Source organism: Puntigrus tetrazona, chromosome 19 (genome assembly GCF_018831695.1).
Source record: "Puntigrus tetrazona isolate hp1 chromosome 19, ASM1883169v1, whole genome shotgun sequence".
In the NCBI taxonomy this organism is placed as follows: Eukaryota; Metazoa; Chordata; class Actinopteri; order Cypriniformes; family Cyprinidae; genus Puntigrus; species Puntigrus tetrazona.
This window is the reverse complement of record NC_056717.1, coordinates 4,314,503-4,331,782: the sequence shown is the minus strand read 5'-3', so window position 1 is coordinate 4,331,782 and position 17,280 is coordinate 4,314,503. Positions and strand designations below refer to the sequence as shown.

The following is a 17,280-nucleotide window of genomic DNA, read 5'->3' as shown; positions in this document are numbered from 1 at the left end:
CACTCACGCAGATGAGATCAGTCTTCGAAACGAGGCTCGAGTTGCACTTATTCACAATTTCTTGGAGCGAATCTCTGTATCTGCATGCGTTTTTAGATGTTTTTGTTACATCTATCAAGTGCCCATATGGTTATTTCGGTTCTCTCTTCTCCTGATTTACTCTTTAGCGCAGGAGAAATGACAGTCGGAGAGATACGTCCTGATTTGAGGTCGCAGTCGTGTAGAAGAAGCTCTAAAGGTTGCTAAAAGCCAGGCGAGACAGTCAGTAAAGGACAAACCTGGGCGTATGTTTCCCCCAGTGGGTTGCGTGTGGCTTTTTAACGAGTGGTTTTACTTACCGTGAGAGTCCTGTGAGGAACGAGAAAAAGTGGGAGAAAGCTGCAGATGTTTAGACTGCACTCTCTAAGAAAGGTCTGTAAAAACAGGGCCCAGTGTACCGCGTTAATACGAAGGAATTTGCCGTGGTGATTTTTCACAGGTGTTTTGCCATATGTTGCATTATGCATTATATTGTATTGTGTTTTAGAGCTGAAGGAAAGGTCTGTAAACTTAACAGATAATGTCCTGGCGGAAAATGTTTATTTTCTTTTTACAGTGTAATATGTGAAATGTTTTATGTATAACCTACATGCCCGTTAGTGACTCAAGGGTTCAGGCCTGTGGTTTTCCACCCCGTTTTCCCCCCTCTGCTCTTGTAGGAAGTTGTGTAATATTTTGTCTCGTTCTGAGTGTTTGGGTTTTTCTCCGGGATGGGCAAAGGAAAACATGCACACGACTCTTCAGATGCTAACTAGGATGTGCGCCATTCAGAGCAGAACTGAGGGGAACTTTAAGATAATGGTTTCGATTTAATTTAAATTTGAAATGGAATTAAAATCGAAAGCAGTTCCAATAGAAAGTTTTAATTAAAAAGAAAGGAAAGTTTGTGAGGATGAACTTGAATGTTGACTTATAGGCTTGTCTGAAAGTTTAAAAGGATAAAAGGGAAGGATGGATGAACACATCAGTAGATAGATAGATAGATAGATAGATAGATAGATAGATAGATAGTGTAAATGGATATATAGTTAGATGGATGCGTGGGTAAATGATTGATGGATGTATGGAGAGGTAAAAAATGTATGGATGAAGAGATGGATGAGTTAATGAATGGATAGAGAAACTGATAGATGGATGGATGGATGGATTGATAGACATTGTTGGATGGAAGGATAGATAAAAGTATGTATGGATACATGGGTAGATGGATGAATGAATGGACAGATGGATGGATTCATGACGTGATGGGTGAATAAATGGAGAGACAGAGGGATGGATGGATGGACAAACAGACAGATGGATGAATAAATGGTTGGATGGATGGATGGATGGACAGACAGACAGATGGATGGATGAATGAATGGATGGGCAGAGGGGGTGGATGGGCGAACCAGATGGATGGACAGATAGATGAAGAGATGGATGAATAAATGGATGGATGGACAGATGGACACATGGATGGATGGATAGATATCCTTGTTGGGTAGATAGATGGATGGATAGATGCAAAGATGTCTGGATGGATGGATGGATGGAGGGTTAGATCAGTGGAAGGACAAATAATGTTACTGCCTTAGTAACCTTTAAAACATTTGCGCAGCATGTAACCATACATTTTGCAATGTTAATCAACTATTTACAGGTTATTGTACCTCAGCTGTTAATGGCATTGTGTCACGGGTATTCAATGCTGCACATGATAACAATTCTCCATCCTTTTTGTTTGTTTGGTTTTATTTAATTAATAATTTTTTATAATATCCTCTTAAATTTACGGGATTGGATTGTGGAAGTAAACTGGGTTATGAATGCTATTTCAGGTAGTTTACCAGATAGAGCCACTCATATTTTCCTTACAACATGCACAAAGCCTTGTTTCTCTTTTTTATTCCTTCCATTCTTGCATTAAAGACTCCCCGGAGCTATAGTTTAGGTTTGGTCTGTAAAGTCTGTAAATGAATAAAATGAGGTGCTGTGGAGCTCTAAGTGGAAACAGAGCTCAATAACAAAAGTCCAAGTTCAAGAGCAGCTACTCAAACAGAAGTTGTGGAAAGTGTGTTAAAGGTAAAAGTGTGTGTGTGAGAGAGAGAGAGGTTCAGTCTAGAGCGAGAAGTCAATAGTCTGAGTCTGTAAGTCTGGTTAATGAATACCGCCCCCTCAGGGTGATCCCTTCATGTAAACACTTCATCACAGCGGCAGTGAGAGACTGCATATCTCCCCGGGGCACGGCCGCTCGCCGCCCATGACTTTACAGCCTATCAATATCTCCCATCCTCAGGTAAAACACACACACAAACAAACTTGGCAGGCTTGATGCAAACCGTCTAGAATCTGCGTTCGTATTGGTTTGTTCCCGTCTGATTTATTCCTGTGTGTCTGGCCTTTCTTCCTTTCTACTGTTTAGTAGCTCATTTTGGGGTATTACCGCAGCTGATAGTGTAGTTAAGAGAGAGAGGACTAATGAGGATTACATTAGTCAATGCTGACTGCAGCTACTCTAATCACTCCTAATCAATACTGTTGACTATTCATGTGTAGTGCTTCGCTCGGTGTGTGTGTGTGTGTGTGTTTTAAGCTATAGTTTGGATGCAAAGTTGTCTTTGCTAAATCTGACAAGCCGTTTATTTCTTCTTTTTTTCTAACGATGGCAAAAAATATCTAAAAAGAAAATAAATAATGAATGCATGAATGAAATACCTAAGTAAAATTCTGTATGCTTGTTTCGCTATTGTTGTTGCCACATTTTTTTTAAAAAATATTGATTTCTATTAAAAGTTCTATTAAAATATTGAATAAATAGAATCGATACATGCAATTTTACTGCAAAATATTCCACTAATAAAATTGGCAATGTCAGAATTTACATATGTCACAGTAAAATATATTTCTTATATATAATTATAAATTATATTCATAATTTTATAATCTATCTAAATAGTTTCATTAATTATGGTAATATTTAAAGTTTAGTTAGAAAGAAGATTTATTTATTTCATTTAGTTTACTATAGTTTATTTCACATATTACAGAATGGCATATTGGCATATATTTTAAATATTTTATTATAAAAAGGCAATAATTATGTGTGTATATCATTTTTTCATAATGATAAAATACTAAGACAGAGCTATATGAAATGCCAAATCATATTAATAATAATGAATATAAAATATTTAATAGTAAAATGTTATGTTCAACCATATTCAGTTAACTTAGTTAACACATTTTACTGTCGCATTTTTAAAATATTTCAAGTTACATATTATATAATGAAATATACAATTATAGACCGTATACAGCACTAAAATGCCTGAAAAAGATTCCTTTTAACAAAAAAATTGTTTTTACCTCTAATTTTACTGTAAATCGAACACGTGATTAGAATCAGTCTAATTAAAAAATGTCAAAGTGCTCTCTAGTGTATCTGTTCAAGTGTGTGTGTGTTTGTGCTTCAGTTAGTTAAATTAGTTTCATTCCCAACGATATTGTCCAGATACACAGTGCAATACATCAGTCTGAAGTTCTGTCTGCTCCCATGAATATACGGCGCGTTTACTTGTTTGGCTAGACATCAGACACGGTGCAGCGCTTGGTCTCGCTGTGATGTTGATCTCTGCTGATGTGATGGCTGACGGCAGTGTGATTTAGACTTCCACCTGAGCAATCACAGGTGCTGTGACGGAGCCAGACGGATGTGTCTGCGTCTCAGCTGTAAGAAGCTTGGCCTCCAGCAACACACTCTGTGAGTCATCCCTAAAGACACTGACAGCCATTGAAAGGAGTCGTCTGTGGCGTGAGCTGATATTGTAAGAAAGCTTAATTAGCATTAGGTAACTGTGAAGCCTGTGCCATGCGATTTAGCGTAAATGATTCCAGTTTTTCCTCCATTTTCCTTGAAGATTTTCCATCACTATTGCTCACGCTGACTGTGGGCGTTTGCGCAATCGTAAACTTTTGACATGCAATCACTCGCGCTTTCGGACATTAACGCCCCCGTGAATCAAAATGGTGCGAAGTGTAAGTTATTCTAGGTTTTACGGTTATGTCACCCAGTAACTTTTCTTTTTTTTAAAAATGCAGAGGTTGTCATAAACTCTCCTTATCTTTCTGACCTTACCGTGACCGGCTCGTGCCGGGGAAAACTTGTCTCACCGCAGACTGTCTTATCGTTGTAAATATCCTCACAAGTATCTGTTACCGCAGCTCGGCCCGGAGCGCTCCAAACCATCAGTGAGAGGTCACGGGCGAAAGTAGGCCACAAACACAGGTCACTCTTCCAACGTTAGAAGCAATGCAGTGGTGCCACGAGCTCAGAGGCCGCTAGAGGGCGCTGAAGAGAAACCTGCAGCTCTTTCAGTTTCAGACATAACAAGGCCAATTTTAGCTCTCCAGTCTGACAAACAGTTCTTAAAAAACGACAACAGTTAAATGGCGCAAGCCTTTCATCTTCGTAAACACGACTGAATTAGTCTTCATGTCCTTTTCTTCTGAGACATAAACATTCCTGTGTTTTGTCTGTTCGCACAGATAGCGCATGTAATATAGACTTAAAAACATTGGCCGGTTGTGTTAGGTCGTCACAAAAACAGGTCACATTTTACCTCAAAAAATATGTAAAAAAATAAATAAAAATTTCACTTCAACTACACATCTAAAATACATTTGATTTTTTTTTTTTGTACTCAACTAGTGATTATTTACTGTAACGTATTGTTAAAAAATTCTATAATCCGTGTAGAGGCAGTGAAAGAAATACTGTGATCATGTATGTGATGTAAACTCCAGCATCGTTAACTTAAAATATTAGAAGTCACATTTATTACGTGTAATAAAGCTAAATAAAATAAAATATTAATATGAAGCTTGAACCAAATTTAGAAAGGTTTCCATGGCAACTAACTGGACTAAATAACTTATAATACCAAAATTACTAAATTGTAAAAAATAAATAAAAATATATAAACAAAATATTAAATAAAAAGCCAAATAAATATAAGAATAAATACTATAGCAATATACAAATAATACTATAACACTGATAAAAAAAGTTTAATTTAAATAATATTAAATGAAATTCATATTAATAATGGGCTTTTTAACATTACAGAAATTAGAATTTGAGTAAAGTACCCAAATGCTTAAATTGGTATGAATACGATGCCACAAAAATATTAATAACTTATGAGTAGTTCTGAAATTTTCACAAGCTTTATTTTATATATAAAATTCTATTGATTTTAGAATGAAACATGTGCTTGGGCCCAAAAAATATAACGCATTAAAGCATGAACTTTTTTTTTATGTTGTTAAACATTACTAGTTTGTCTGGAGGAGAACTGCTGCATCCAAAAAGCACTGCGACATGAGCGAAGTGATTTGGTTGTCATAAAAGCTCTATAATCGTATTAGCAGATGACACTCGGTGTGATATTTTGTAATGCAATGCCATTTAAATTCGCAAATTAAGCGCGGCTTAAGTGTGCAAATACTTTTGGGGGTGCACTGCGTTTCACAAACTCAGTTTACTTCGCTTTGCCCACTCAGCCGGACATTCCCCACACCAAACCGGCCCGGATATATTTATAGACCGCAGACAGTTTGGGAAAGAAGGGGGGTGTCTGACACATCTGCTGAATATCTGCTAGACTGTGGGGTCAGCCCAAGGTTAAAGCCTCTTCAATGCCTGCCTTGATTGGTCGTGGCTGGCACTAATGAGTGTGTGTGTGTGTGTGTGTGTGTGTGTAATTCTAACCGCCTCTAACACACACACACACAGTCCCATTGAGGGTAGAGCAACTCTCTCTCTCTCTCTCTCTCTCTCTCTCTCTCTGTCTCTCTCTCTCTCTCTCTCCCCACCGCCATTGTCAGCGCCAGTCTCCCCTCCCACCGCTCCTGTCTGTCTGTCTGGAGCTGCTCCTCTCTCGGAGGAGGAGGGAGGCGCAGGAGGAGGTGAGACCGTCACAGAAAGCCATTCTTCTGAATGAACGCGAGAGGAAAAGACCGTCAAGATGCGGGGAACTTATTTAACGTAGCCTAGCAGCAGAAAAAGTGTCGAAGAGTCGCGAGAATGGCATGAGAGTCTGCTGTGGAAGTGTTCCTCAGTTCATGTGAGGGCCGCGGCCGGCGGCTCTCTTCCCCCCCGTCCTGTCATTCCCCGAGCCCCCATGCGAAACATCACGGTCCAGGACAGCAGCTCCAGCAACAACAACAACAACGCCAACTCCAATGACACATGCTCCTGCAACTGCACCCTATCCCAGCCACAGGGAATGGATATATGTAAGTAGGGCGGGTTTTTCCTCAGCCGTTTTTGAATGCGGAGGGAACGGAACGCGTCTCCCGAAACTGTTACGTTCGGTCCGTTTTCGAACGCGAGGCGATTAAAAAAATAGAACGTTTTAAAGCCGCGCTGTTCGCCGTGCTCGGCTCAGCCTGGTGACAACACGGCAGCGCGAGATTCGGTCATTTAAATCCGGCCGCATTCGAAAACGTATCAAATGTGACTGTAGCACTTCCGAATCCGTTATTACGGCGCGAACATGTCAAGCGCGAACGTGTCGAAGATTAATCTGAACGCGAATGTCCTTCTCGGGTCGAATTATTGGGAGTGTTTGACCGTTATTTGTCATTATCACACTTGCACACCCATCGCGTTCGGTTGTGGCGTATCAAACTATTCGTCCAGCGCCCCCAAAATAAGACACGCTAAGCCAGAAACGAGTTTTTGATCATGTATTTTAAACCGTTTGACCAATTAAACATGATGATACAAATGAGTGTCTCTGATGACTCGGGCGTCTGGGAGTGTTTGGCACTGGAACACAACTCAATGCATCAGTTGAATATTGCTGGTGTTGCTGTGGGGGCTGCGCACAATATGGCAAGCCGTTTTAACTTTTACGACTTAAAACTAACTAGTATCTGTTTTACGTTAGATAGGCTTTTTTTCTTAATTGACCAGTAGCTGATACCAGTAGAGATTAGCATCCTTTCAATCGTTGACCGGTGCTTATTTATTAGCTACTAGCACCGATTTTAGAGACGCTAGCATTTAAAGAAGCTAGTCATTTTTACGCACTTTCTTTTATTTGTATTTTGTTTGGGCAGAATGGCTATTCACAGTTAGGTTTAAATTGTATTTTTTTTCTCGTATTGTCAATTTGGCTGGTATAACAAATAGGCACTATTGTGTATTTAATTACTCCGGGACAACTGGTATAGATGCTAGTAACTATATTTACAGATACTTAGCATCGTTGGATTAAGTATAGGTACAATGAATAGTCACTAAAAAGTAATGGCTTGGTTTTAAGTACAATATTAAACCAGCTTGCCATGGTACACACATTCTTTAACTCTATTGCTTCTTCATGGTTCCCAGACAAACACACCTCTCGTTGTCCAGATGCGTTTAGTCTCATCGTTAATGTACCATCAAATCTCTTCTTTTCATTAGTATTCATGCTAAACATGTGAATTGCGTGTAGTCGGTGTGACGTTACTGTTCGCAAGTGCTTCACGTTATAACTCTAACGTAAAAGCTGCGGGGGGGAAAGTGTGTAGATCTCAAAGATGTGTGCACGTCCGCTGGCGTTATTGCTGGGAATTGGTTCACTGCGGTCTGGAGCGGGCAGCCAGTCAGTCAACCCTTCCCCCACTTCAACCCAGACTGTCTTACTCAAGTCCGGCTGAGACTCTGGGCTGTCTGAATCCACAGAGGACAAAAGGGCCTGTCATAATCAGTGCTCGCACCGGCTATTTCTGCCGCAAATGGGATGAATTATTAAAAGTAAACCTTCATATGAAAGAATCGTCCCTCTTCTCAAAGCTCCCTGGTAGACGCCACTGATGTCTTGACCCAGAAACTTTTCATTTGCTCGTGAACTTGAATTGATTTCTTTTCTGTAAGATGTATGATGCATATGCAGCGTCCTTCAGCCAGCGAGGACTGCATTGGAAAGAATGAGGGGGGGGGAATGGGAAAGGGTTTGCGTGTTTCGAAGGAATTGAGACTGGAGAAATTAGATGGGTTTATAGATAGATAGAGATATAGCCTTCAACCTGAAAATTCGCCAAAAAAATAGGAAGAAATATTTTGTATGAAAATGAGTAGATGGGTGAATCTCATGAAAACAACCTAAAAAATTAAACAAACAAAAAAGTCAATTATATTTTGAATAGAAATATATTTTGTATTGTTTATTGGCATTATTCATTTTATGACCATCACCCAGAAATTTATATAACCGCAAATCCGAAAGGCTATTTTACTTTAAGAGTTATATATTTTTATTGAAAAAAATGTCTGTACATTTATAACGCTATACTTTTTTTCTCTCTATAGCTTCTTTTACTCTATAAGTTCTCGCCTCTTTTGCAAAGTCACAAAAACCCTGTCAAGGATACTTCGCTATACTGAAGCAAACGTGAACACAAAAATTACATAATTTTCCTTTTTTTTTTTTTTTTTTTTTTTTTTCCCATTCACTGCTATAAACATTTCTGAATAACTATGACGACATCTGCTTCTGAGAGCTCTGGAAATGTGCAACACCGGAAAGTTCTCAACACTGTAATACGGAGAAAAAAAAAATAAATAAAAATAGACATAAATTAAAGTCTTTCTAATTTACATAAGGTTAATTCATTTTTGCGAACGAATTATATGGTCATAAAATCTGCTTTATTTTCTTTCAACAAAATATAACCGTTTCCTGCTTTGGGGTTTGGAGAAGAAACATGACCCATACTCGTTCCCGACAGTTTTCAGTAGATTCGAGTTATTTGTTAGAATTAATTTCCTTGTGCTCGATGGGTGGTCTTGGCACAAATTGTGTGGGTTCGTTTTTCCTGAATGATAAACTGTACCAAGCCTATACTGTATATATGAGTGTCTGTGTGTGTGTGTGTGTGTGTCGGCACGTGAGTGTGAGAGTGCATTTGTGGGTTTCCGTGTCTGTTCTGTGGTGTTCGGGACGGGCCGTGCAGACGGAGGAATGCCTGGTGACTTGGCGCTCAGATCGTACCGCAGTGCTGGAGAACCGGAGGAGCCAGTGACACAGCAGACACACACCAAATCTCAAAAAGGACACTCCTTTCGGGGCTCGGCGTTCGGAAGCGGCCTGTACAATCAGCGGCGTATTAGCTTTAGCATTCCTGCATCCTGGTGCACGTGTGCGTTATTGGATTCTAGGAGTTTCCTTCCCTCTCCAGGTTTGGCCTCGCATTAGCCATTGTTCCGTCTGCTGTTTTAGGCACGGCCTGAGTCTGAGGTTTTTTGCGAGCGAAAGGCTGCTTATCTTATCTGACAAAGGCCTTACACCATACGGCCGTTTCCAGTGAAAACAGAACCCGGCTATTAATAGTGCGCCGCGCGGAACGGCACCGTTGCGTTGCTAGCCGCGCTGCGCGGCAAACGAGCGACCGTCGCGTCTTTCTTTCTAGCTCGCAAATGGCTGCGCGCGCGGGGTTAGCGCAGTCCATTTCCAGTGGGGCAGCGGCCAAAGTCAAGCACCAGAATGGAGAAACAGGATATTGGACTGGCATTCGGCTCACTAGTGCGCCGCGGCTCGTATGTAACAAATACGCAGGGGACAAAAACACCATCCTCGTCAATATCTGATCTCTGCATCAATTTGGCACCTTTTTTATTTTCCACTGGCGGACCGAAGCTTGGCCCGGGTTGGAGGGTGAGGCCTGAGACGAGACACGAGAGTCGAGTGTTTATTGTCGGAGGCCAGAGGTTCTGTCTGTGTTGTTAACTATTTATTACAGATGCTGTCTTTAGAAATATGGTAGTAAAAGTCGAGCGTGGGAGGCTGTCGCTTTTTTAAGCTTGGCGTAACTTTTAAAATGCCATTAAAGGGGATGCAGTCAGCTTAGGTTAGGAAGGTTGAATCTTGGCATCGAAGTTGGTTTTAGCGCAAGAATTACGGTAACAACTTTGTTTTGGCACGGATAGCCAAATTTGGCCAATACCGCATATTAACCGTACTGCTGTTATTTTGTTAGAAACACTGCACAAATTTAGTGTACAAACTATTTACATTCAGAAATTGCTGGTAAATTTCACAAATAGTTGCAAAGAAATGGTAAGCAACACAAACTTGAAATTCAGAATTATTAAAGTTTTAAACGTACTGGAATAATGTTCATTTTAATTCACAACGACAAAAACTACAAAAAACCCCCAAACTATTTAGTTTATATTGTAACGGTGTAGATGTAAATGGCATTTATTACAAAAATGAATGAAAAAAATAATGTTTGCTATATATATAGGATAGGAATAAAGGATAATATAGCCATTCTCAAAAAAAACACTTCTACGTACGTATATCAAATACCATATTTGGTTAGTATACTTTTATATTTTACAATTTTTTACTTGTAACCGATAACTGTACGTTAATGATATTGTATTCTATATATATATATATATATATATATATATATATATATATATATATATATATATATATATATATATATATATATATATATATATATATATATATATATATGTATATATGTATATGTACCAATAAAGATTTTTATTATAATGGATAACAGCATCAATCAATATTCAAAATATACGATTTTTACTTTTTTTACCATTTTATCTTTGACGCTCCGATTTATAAATTTACATACTATGTGCAAATTTGCATATGTATCAAATATCGGCCTGTCAGTAACATAAAAACCTGCTAACACTCCCCAGTACTGGTTTATGATCCCCAACACTTTGGTTTCATTCACTGTTACTCCCAGCTCTTGACTGAGTGAAGTTACGGAGAATGTAACTTCTAGTGATTCCCATCGTGTGTGCAAGTGTTTGTGAGCGGAGCAGTTGCGTGAAGTGTGCGGACACATAGGAGAGATCAGTAATTGCCTTGTTAGAGAGGCGTCAGTCAAACGCGCCCGTGGGCCCTAGCGCTCCATCCAATACCGTATGCACGCTCTGTTCTGCTCTTCCTCCGCAGCGCGGCTCCGGGGTAGACTCAAGGTCACACCCCTGCCCCACTAACCCCCGGGCAGGGCAATCAAACCTGGACTTTACAGGCCCAGCCTGGCCATAACAGAGCTCCATCCAATAACCTAATGCACCTAATGCACGGGCGGTGTGTGCGCGTCTGTGAGCGAGTGTGATGAGGTCACTCCGGAGGTCAGCTGTCAGCCCCTCCTGCTAATCTTTGTATGGCCTGCTCTCGCTCCGAGGAGGGTGTGTGTGCGTGCGTGTGTGCTCGGTGTCATGTCAAAAGGGTTTTAAGGCACACTGGGGGTGGGTCGGCTTGCTGAGGGGTAACTAGATTCATCTTTTACAACGGTACTAAAACCAAACGCACTAAAACGCACCGTTCCATTTCCGTCAGATCATTAAACCCCCCGAAGATCCACTCCAGCGAGATAGCAAGGCTGTGCTAATGAAATGCGTCTCTTGGACTGCAACTGAAAAACGTCTGTCTTTGTGACTGGCAGGAAGCTACTTTGAAACAGTAGCTTTCCAAACTACTGCTTATAATTATAAGCAGTTCAAAGAACCACCGACAAGATACTTTTTACTACAGGCTACTAGCAAGAAAAAAGGTCACTACACTGTTGGAGAATATTTTTTTTTCAGTTCTACAAACATTTAAAAAAATGTTTGTAATTATATTTCTGAGCCAAATTATACACCCATTTTTTTTGTGTAAACCGAAGCTGCTTTTTTAAAAGTGCAACTGTAGAGCATAATAATTTATAATTTAATCAGTCTTATTTTTCTGCCACATAGCATTTTTACATCTCAATTAGGGCAGAATTCTTTACACAAAGTAAACAAATAGAAAGGAAACTAAATTGCCTTGTAATTTGTGTAACCAAAACAGAACATAGCTGTTATTTAACAAAACACTTAAAAAATAAAATAAAATAAGAAACGATTCTGTGAATCGATTCATTCACATTAACCACTTGAACAAAACAATTCATAAAAATGAACGAACTGATTCACTACTTAGGGCTTATCCGTTTTAAAGCAATCTCTAGTAACTATTTTTTTATTTTTCTTGCAAATTTTAGGCTGATTCATATTAATCTGTATGATCACGTTGATTTGTTTCCCTGCTATTTGTTTGCACCAAACCATGGTTACGTTTTTCTAAAAGACTATGATAGGAATTCAAGTCAGCGAAGAAATGTTAATGGAAAAAATTTTCAAAACAGCCGAGCTGTCAATTTTGCCATTCAAACAAAAAAACAAAAAACAATCCATGTGTATCTTACAAGAACTCCAAAATTTCAAATTGAATTCAGTGCATTATTTTGGGGTTTCTAAACCACTAAAGACTAATGTTTTTCAGTATAGTTAAGTTAGCATGCTCTCCGGTGACCGGATGGCCTCAAAGCCAGCCTCTGTTTGTTTGTTTGCGCGAGCGCTGTCGGGTCGCTTCACCGCGGTATTCCGGGTGTCTTTGGAAGGCAAAGGGTGGGCAGCTCTGGGTGTCACCCTCCGCTCCTGCCGGCGATGAGCTTTGCCCTCTGACAGCAGCAGCTGAGCCTCACCCGCAGCAGTCAGCCAGCCTTGACATTGGCCATGGTCCCCTCCTTTGTGTCTGGCCCCCCTTCCTCCTCCACTCACCCTCTGGGACTCTCAGCGGGCCCCGGGGACTGGCTCAGAGGAGATTGGTAGTCATGCTGGGGGTTTAGTGTGTTTTGTACGGGTCGTATGTGGACGGACCCATGTATGTATTCACGCTGTCTGATGGGGGAGTGCTGATAATGGATAGGGTTTAAGAGCGCAAGTCTCTCGCCTGTGTTTGGCTTTTGTGTAACCAGAGGACCAGACTTGTGTCTGATGTCAGCCCTTTTTCTTTGGAGGTCGTTTCCTTTAGGCACTACACAGTGGCGGTTGTGCGTTGTTTGGTGTTTTTTAAATGTTTTATATGTGACCCTGGATCACAAAACCAGTCTTAAGGAGCACGTTGTGTTTCTAGCAATAGCCCAAAATACATTGTATAGGCCAAAACGATTGATTTCTCTTTTATACCAGAAAACATCAGGATATTATTTATTCAACTGTCAGATTTTGAAATATCAAACCCATGGTTGGTCACGTGTTATAATGATTAATAAAATCTCCCAATCTTCTGCTACTGGATTTTTTTCAATGTTAAATATAATATCAAGAGAGTGATTAGACATTAAAAATGATTTCTTATTTTAAACTATATTTTCTCTAAATACAACACTGTTCTAAAGTTGATAAATGCTGAAAAAAATGCATTTATGGATTCAACAGCAAATTGTTAAGCGGCACAACTGTTTCCAAAATTGATCATAATACAAAAAAATTATAAAAAAAAAATTAAAGGAGAAAAAATAACTGCATAATTTTGTACTGAAGGATCATGTCACACTGAAGGCTTTTCATCGCAAGAATAATAAATCACAATTTAAAACGTATTCATATAGAAAATAATTATTTTGAATTCTAATGATATCTTCTGTTACAATTTATACTGTATGTGACCAAATAAATGCAGCCTTGGTGCGCAACGTTTGAAAGTTAATGTATATTTAAGATTTTATTCATTTTGATTTAATTCGATGTAAAACCAAGCATACATTTTGGTTACTTGTCCAAATACGCATATATTAGTAAATATATTGGCCCTCACTTGTCAAAATAAATATAAATGTAAAATAGATTTTTTAAATTCTGGTTTAAATACAAGTTTAAATGTCTCTTTGTTTCAAGCACATGCAAAACATTTAAGAGACACATGCTCAGGGTTTTTGTGCATGTGTGTGTGTGTGTGTGTGTGGTTAGCTGTATAGCCCTTAATTGTCTGAACATACAAGAAAAAGAAGTTTATAGAAGAAAACCGTGTGTTTAATGCAGACATAGACATTTTATTTAGAAAATCCTGCGTGCGGTTTTCAGAAGAGTCGTGGCAGAACGCAGACCCGTCTAAAGCGGTGTCGCTGTTTAGCTTTTACCCAGGAATGTAAACGATTCGTCCGCATAACACACACACACACACACACACACACACACACACACACACACACACACACACACACACACACACACAGCGTCTGGCCTCCCTTCCGCTGCCTTTTTTTTTTGTTGTTGTAAAATGGTGCATTGGTGCTCGGGGCAAAAGAGACAGCCGAGCAGACAGCAGACGCAACAGAATCAGATCAGACGTGATGTTATCAGACCGTGTGTCTCACACCCATCCCCTCTCATCAGGCATGCATGCACCGGGCCCTGCTCTCAGACAGCAGCCCTCCTACCCCCTGCTCTCGGGTTCAAAGGTCGAAAGGTCTCAGTCGTAACCCTTAGCTTCTCATTCATCGCGCTCGTCCTCGTGGAGCGCAGGCTGCCTGATTTAAATAGAAAAACAATCTGTTCTGCGTTGGCAATTGCTGGAACTCACTAAAGCATAAAGGTTTACTGAATCATTTGAACATTTTAGGTTTATATATGCTTGGATTCGTAGACACTTGTGTTCATTTGGGAATGTTGGAAACGATTAGATACAATTTGCCCCAATATAACAACGCATGGCAATAAATAGCTGCATTTAGTAATGCATATGTTAGTTTTTTTTTTTTTTAATCTCTTCTTTAAATTATTCATGTAACAACAGGGACGTTATGTTTGAGTGGTGCACAAATTATTGAGAGGAACCGTAAAGCAAGTTTACAAACATAGCGGCGTCAAACTCTCGTGACATTATAGCTTTGTTGTTGTGTTTCTCATGGCTGAAATTGGGGGAGGGACGCGTCCTGACCCTCATTTGAAAGTCTGTCGGGGATCTGATTATGTCGGTCACCCCTTTTTGCACCTGACCCCAAACCGAGAGAATGGGGGAGCATTATTTTATAAAGACAGTCAGCAGTTGCCGTGTCTGGGAAAATTAGCACTTAAATTGCCCTCACCATTTGCATTATTCAACTATATACATTTTATTTAAACGGTTCCTTTCGGGGCTATAAGAATCAGGTTTGTGCTCATCAAGACCGTTAGGCATATATTTTGAGTTATAGGAGATGTTGCGTTATATATAAACTCAACCGCCAAATGCGGGTTAAAATTTAACATCGTTTCTACCTTCAGAACATGTGATGACATGCGTTAAAGATATTTCTCACATTAAGCCAGCAAAATAAAGAGTAATGAGTAACAAGTTCACTTTCTGTCTTCACGCTGTTACGATCGGTGCAGTTTTGCTGAGAAAGTGCGGCTGCTTTATGTGCGGTTTGTGCGGTTTGTTGAAAACGCAGCTATATTGTTTCCAACACAAAATTTCGCCCAATGTATGGTTTCATAGTTATAAATTGGTCTTAAATGTTCTCTGTCAATCGGCAGGTATCAAGAAGTCAGTGGGATATAAATATTTAGAACTGGAGTGTTTTCCCTGTTCCAACATGGCACACTAAAACTATTCAGCAAATGGCTTGTAAAGTCCAGTTATAGAATCGAATATCGATTTCCACTCTAGGCCGTAAGTGAACGACCAGGCAATTAATGTGTTGTTTTTACCTGTCAATATTATTTATCCTCATGGACACATGTGAGAGGACGTCCAGTTTGGCTATGGCTAAAGAATGCAGTGAAGTAACTGCAAACCCTAAACCAGAGCTGGGCAGTAACATCGTTACATATAATCTGAATTACGTAATCGGATTCTAAAAATGTAATTGTTGTAATTAGATTAAATTACATTTTAAAATACTCTTAATCAGACCGGCTACTAGTTACATTACATAATTGTTCCCACAATTGCAATAAATAGAGAAATATAACATTTAACCTAAAAAATCTACTTGAATTATCATTAACATAAATATTTTAATGATTAAGTAACACATTTGCATGTTCAAGGTTCTCTGATGTTGGCTTATGGTCACATGACATGCAGGTAAACAAATGCAATATTTATTTAATGTTAATTTTATTTTTAAATATTTCTAATTATCTGATTTGATTAATATCGGATGAACTTAATGTTTTTGCTTTTTATATATATAATTATGATTAGAATTTTGATCTAAATCAATGTGATAAACGAGTAAAAAGTAGTTTGATTACTTCTAATATAAAAACTGCAGTTAGTGACATAACATTTTATGTGTCTTACTGCTTTTATAAAATCTAAGCAAAAAAAACGTCAAGGTGGATTTCCACTGACATGTAAACTAAGGTTGATGGTTGGCACCTTTTTGGAGGCGTACACTGTATATAGATAGAGTGATACAGATCATAGCCGTTACCATATGGGGTATTTTAGCACAGCTGAAAAACTGTATTGCGACCAAAGACGAGAACTGCCCATTCCGTGATCAAGAAGGACATTTCTAACATGTTTTATTCTGTCATACTTTTTTTGTTTTCAGTTCTTTTTTGGTCTCGTTCGTCAACCACTCATTCTCTCTGCGTGTACGGCAGTGTCAGCTGCGTAGGAGATGATGCACCGAAGGTAGTATGTTCCTCGGGGAGCGCGTGGAGGCCGAGGGGTTGTTTGTGTGTTAATCTAGTGAGTCAGTGTTCAGATAGGATGGACTCTTACCTTCACATCTCGTATTACAGCAGTCAGTGAAGTCACATGCTGAACCCCGTCATAATCATCATGTTGTTGACTTGATGTTCTTAGTTATTCTCCGAGTCTCCCAGCGCTATGTTTAGAAGACGTTCTCTTGCCAGGACTAAAGCTATCGAGGCTTAGCGTTCTTTCTTTACTTTTCCAAAGAGATAATGGAAATTATCGCACAGGGAAACCATAGAGTCTGTCTGGGGTTTGGCAGCGTGACACATGCATGTTTGAGAGCTATTTGCACCGTGTCACTTGTTAGAGCCACCGAGCCATTTGCCGTCCAATCATTTATGTTGTTTGGTTCACGCAGAGTAGCCCAAATGATGGAAACCGTAACTTTTAAAATGTGGGTAACTATGGCAATTTAATCTTTTGATCCAAAAATGAGAGGTGGGCTCACTGATACTTGTGCAGTACAAAATACAGAGCCACTTAAACATCTTTGCGTTGTTCCTGCTTTTGTTCCTTCCTCTGCGGCATGTTAATCAATTTTAAAGTCTAAATGAAATTAAAATCGACTCCTCCTTAATACATGTTCCTGGTATTGTTGTCAGTGTATGGTAATGAAAAAACAAATGTTAATCTTTCATCAAACTACTCTGCCATGAGTTTTGTGGGCTATTAGTTATTATTAATCATTTAGGCTTTCATACGT

The 17,280-nt window shown here is 39.3% G+C and overlaps 1 protein-coding gene across 3 annotated transcripts in view; it reads left to right on the top strand.

Annotated features, from left to right (window-relative positions):
* Window positions 1-17,280, top strand: part of ldlrad4a (low density lipoprotein receptor class A domain containing 4a) — a 72,946-nt gene that overhangs the window by 44,578 nt on the left and 11,088 nt on the right. Inside the window, exon 1 of one of the 3 annotated variants that reach the window (XM_043218107.1) lies at window positions 5,895-6,318. The exons of the other annotated variants lie outside the window; for them this stretch is intronic. Within the exon in view, the coding sequence (XP_043074042.1) occupies window positions 6,204-6,318 (115 nt within the window). The 5' untranslated portion in view covers window positions 5,895-6,203. Of the gene's footprint in view, window positions 1-5,894; window positions 6,319-17,280 lie in introns of those variants that run through there. 3 annotated transcript variants of the gene reach the window in all.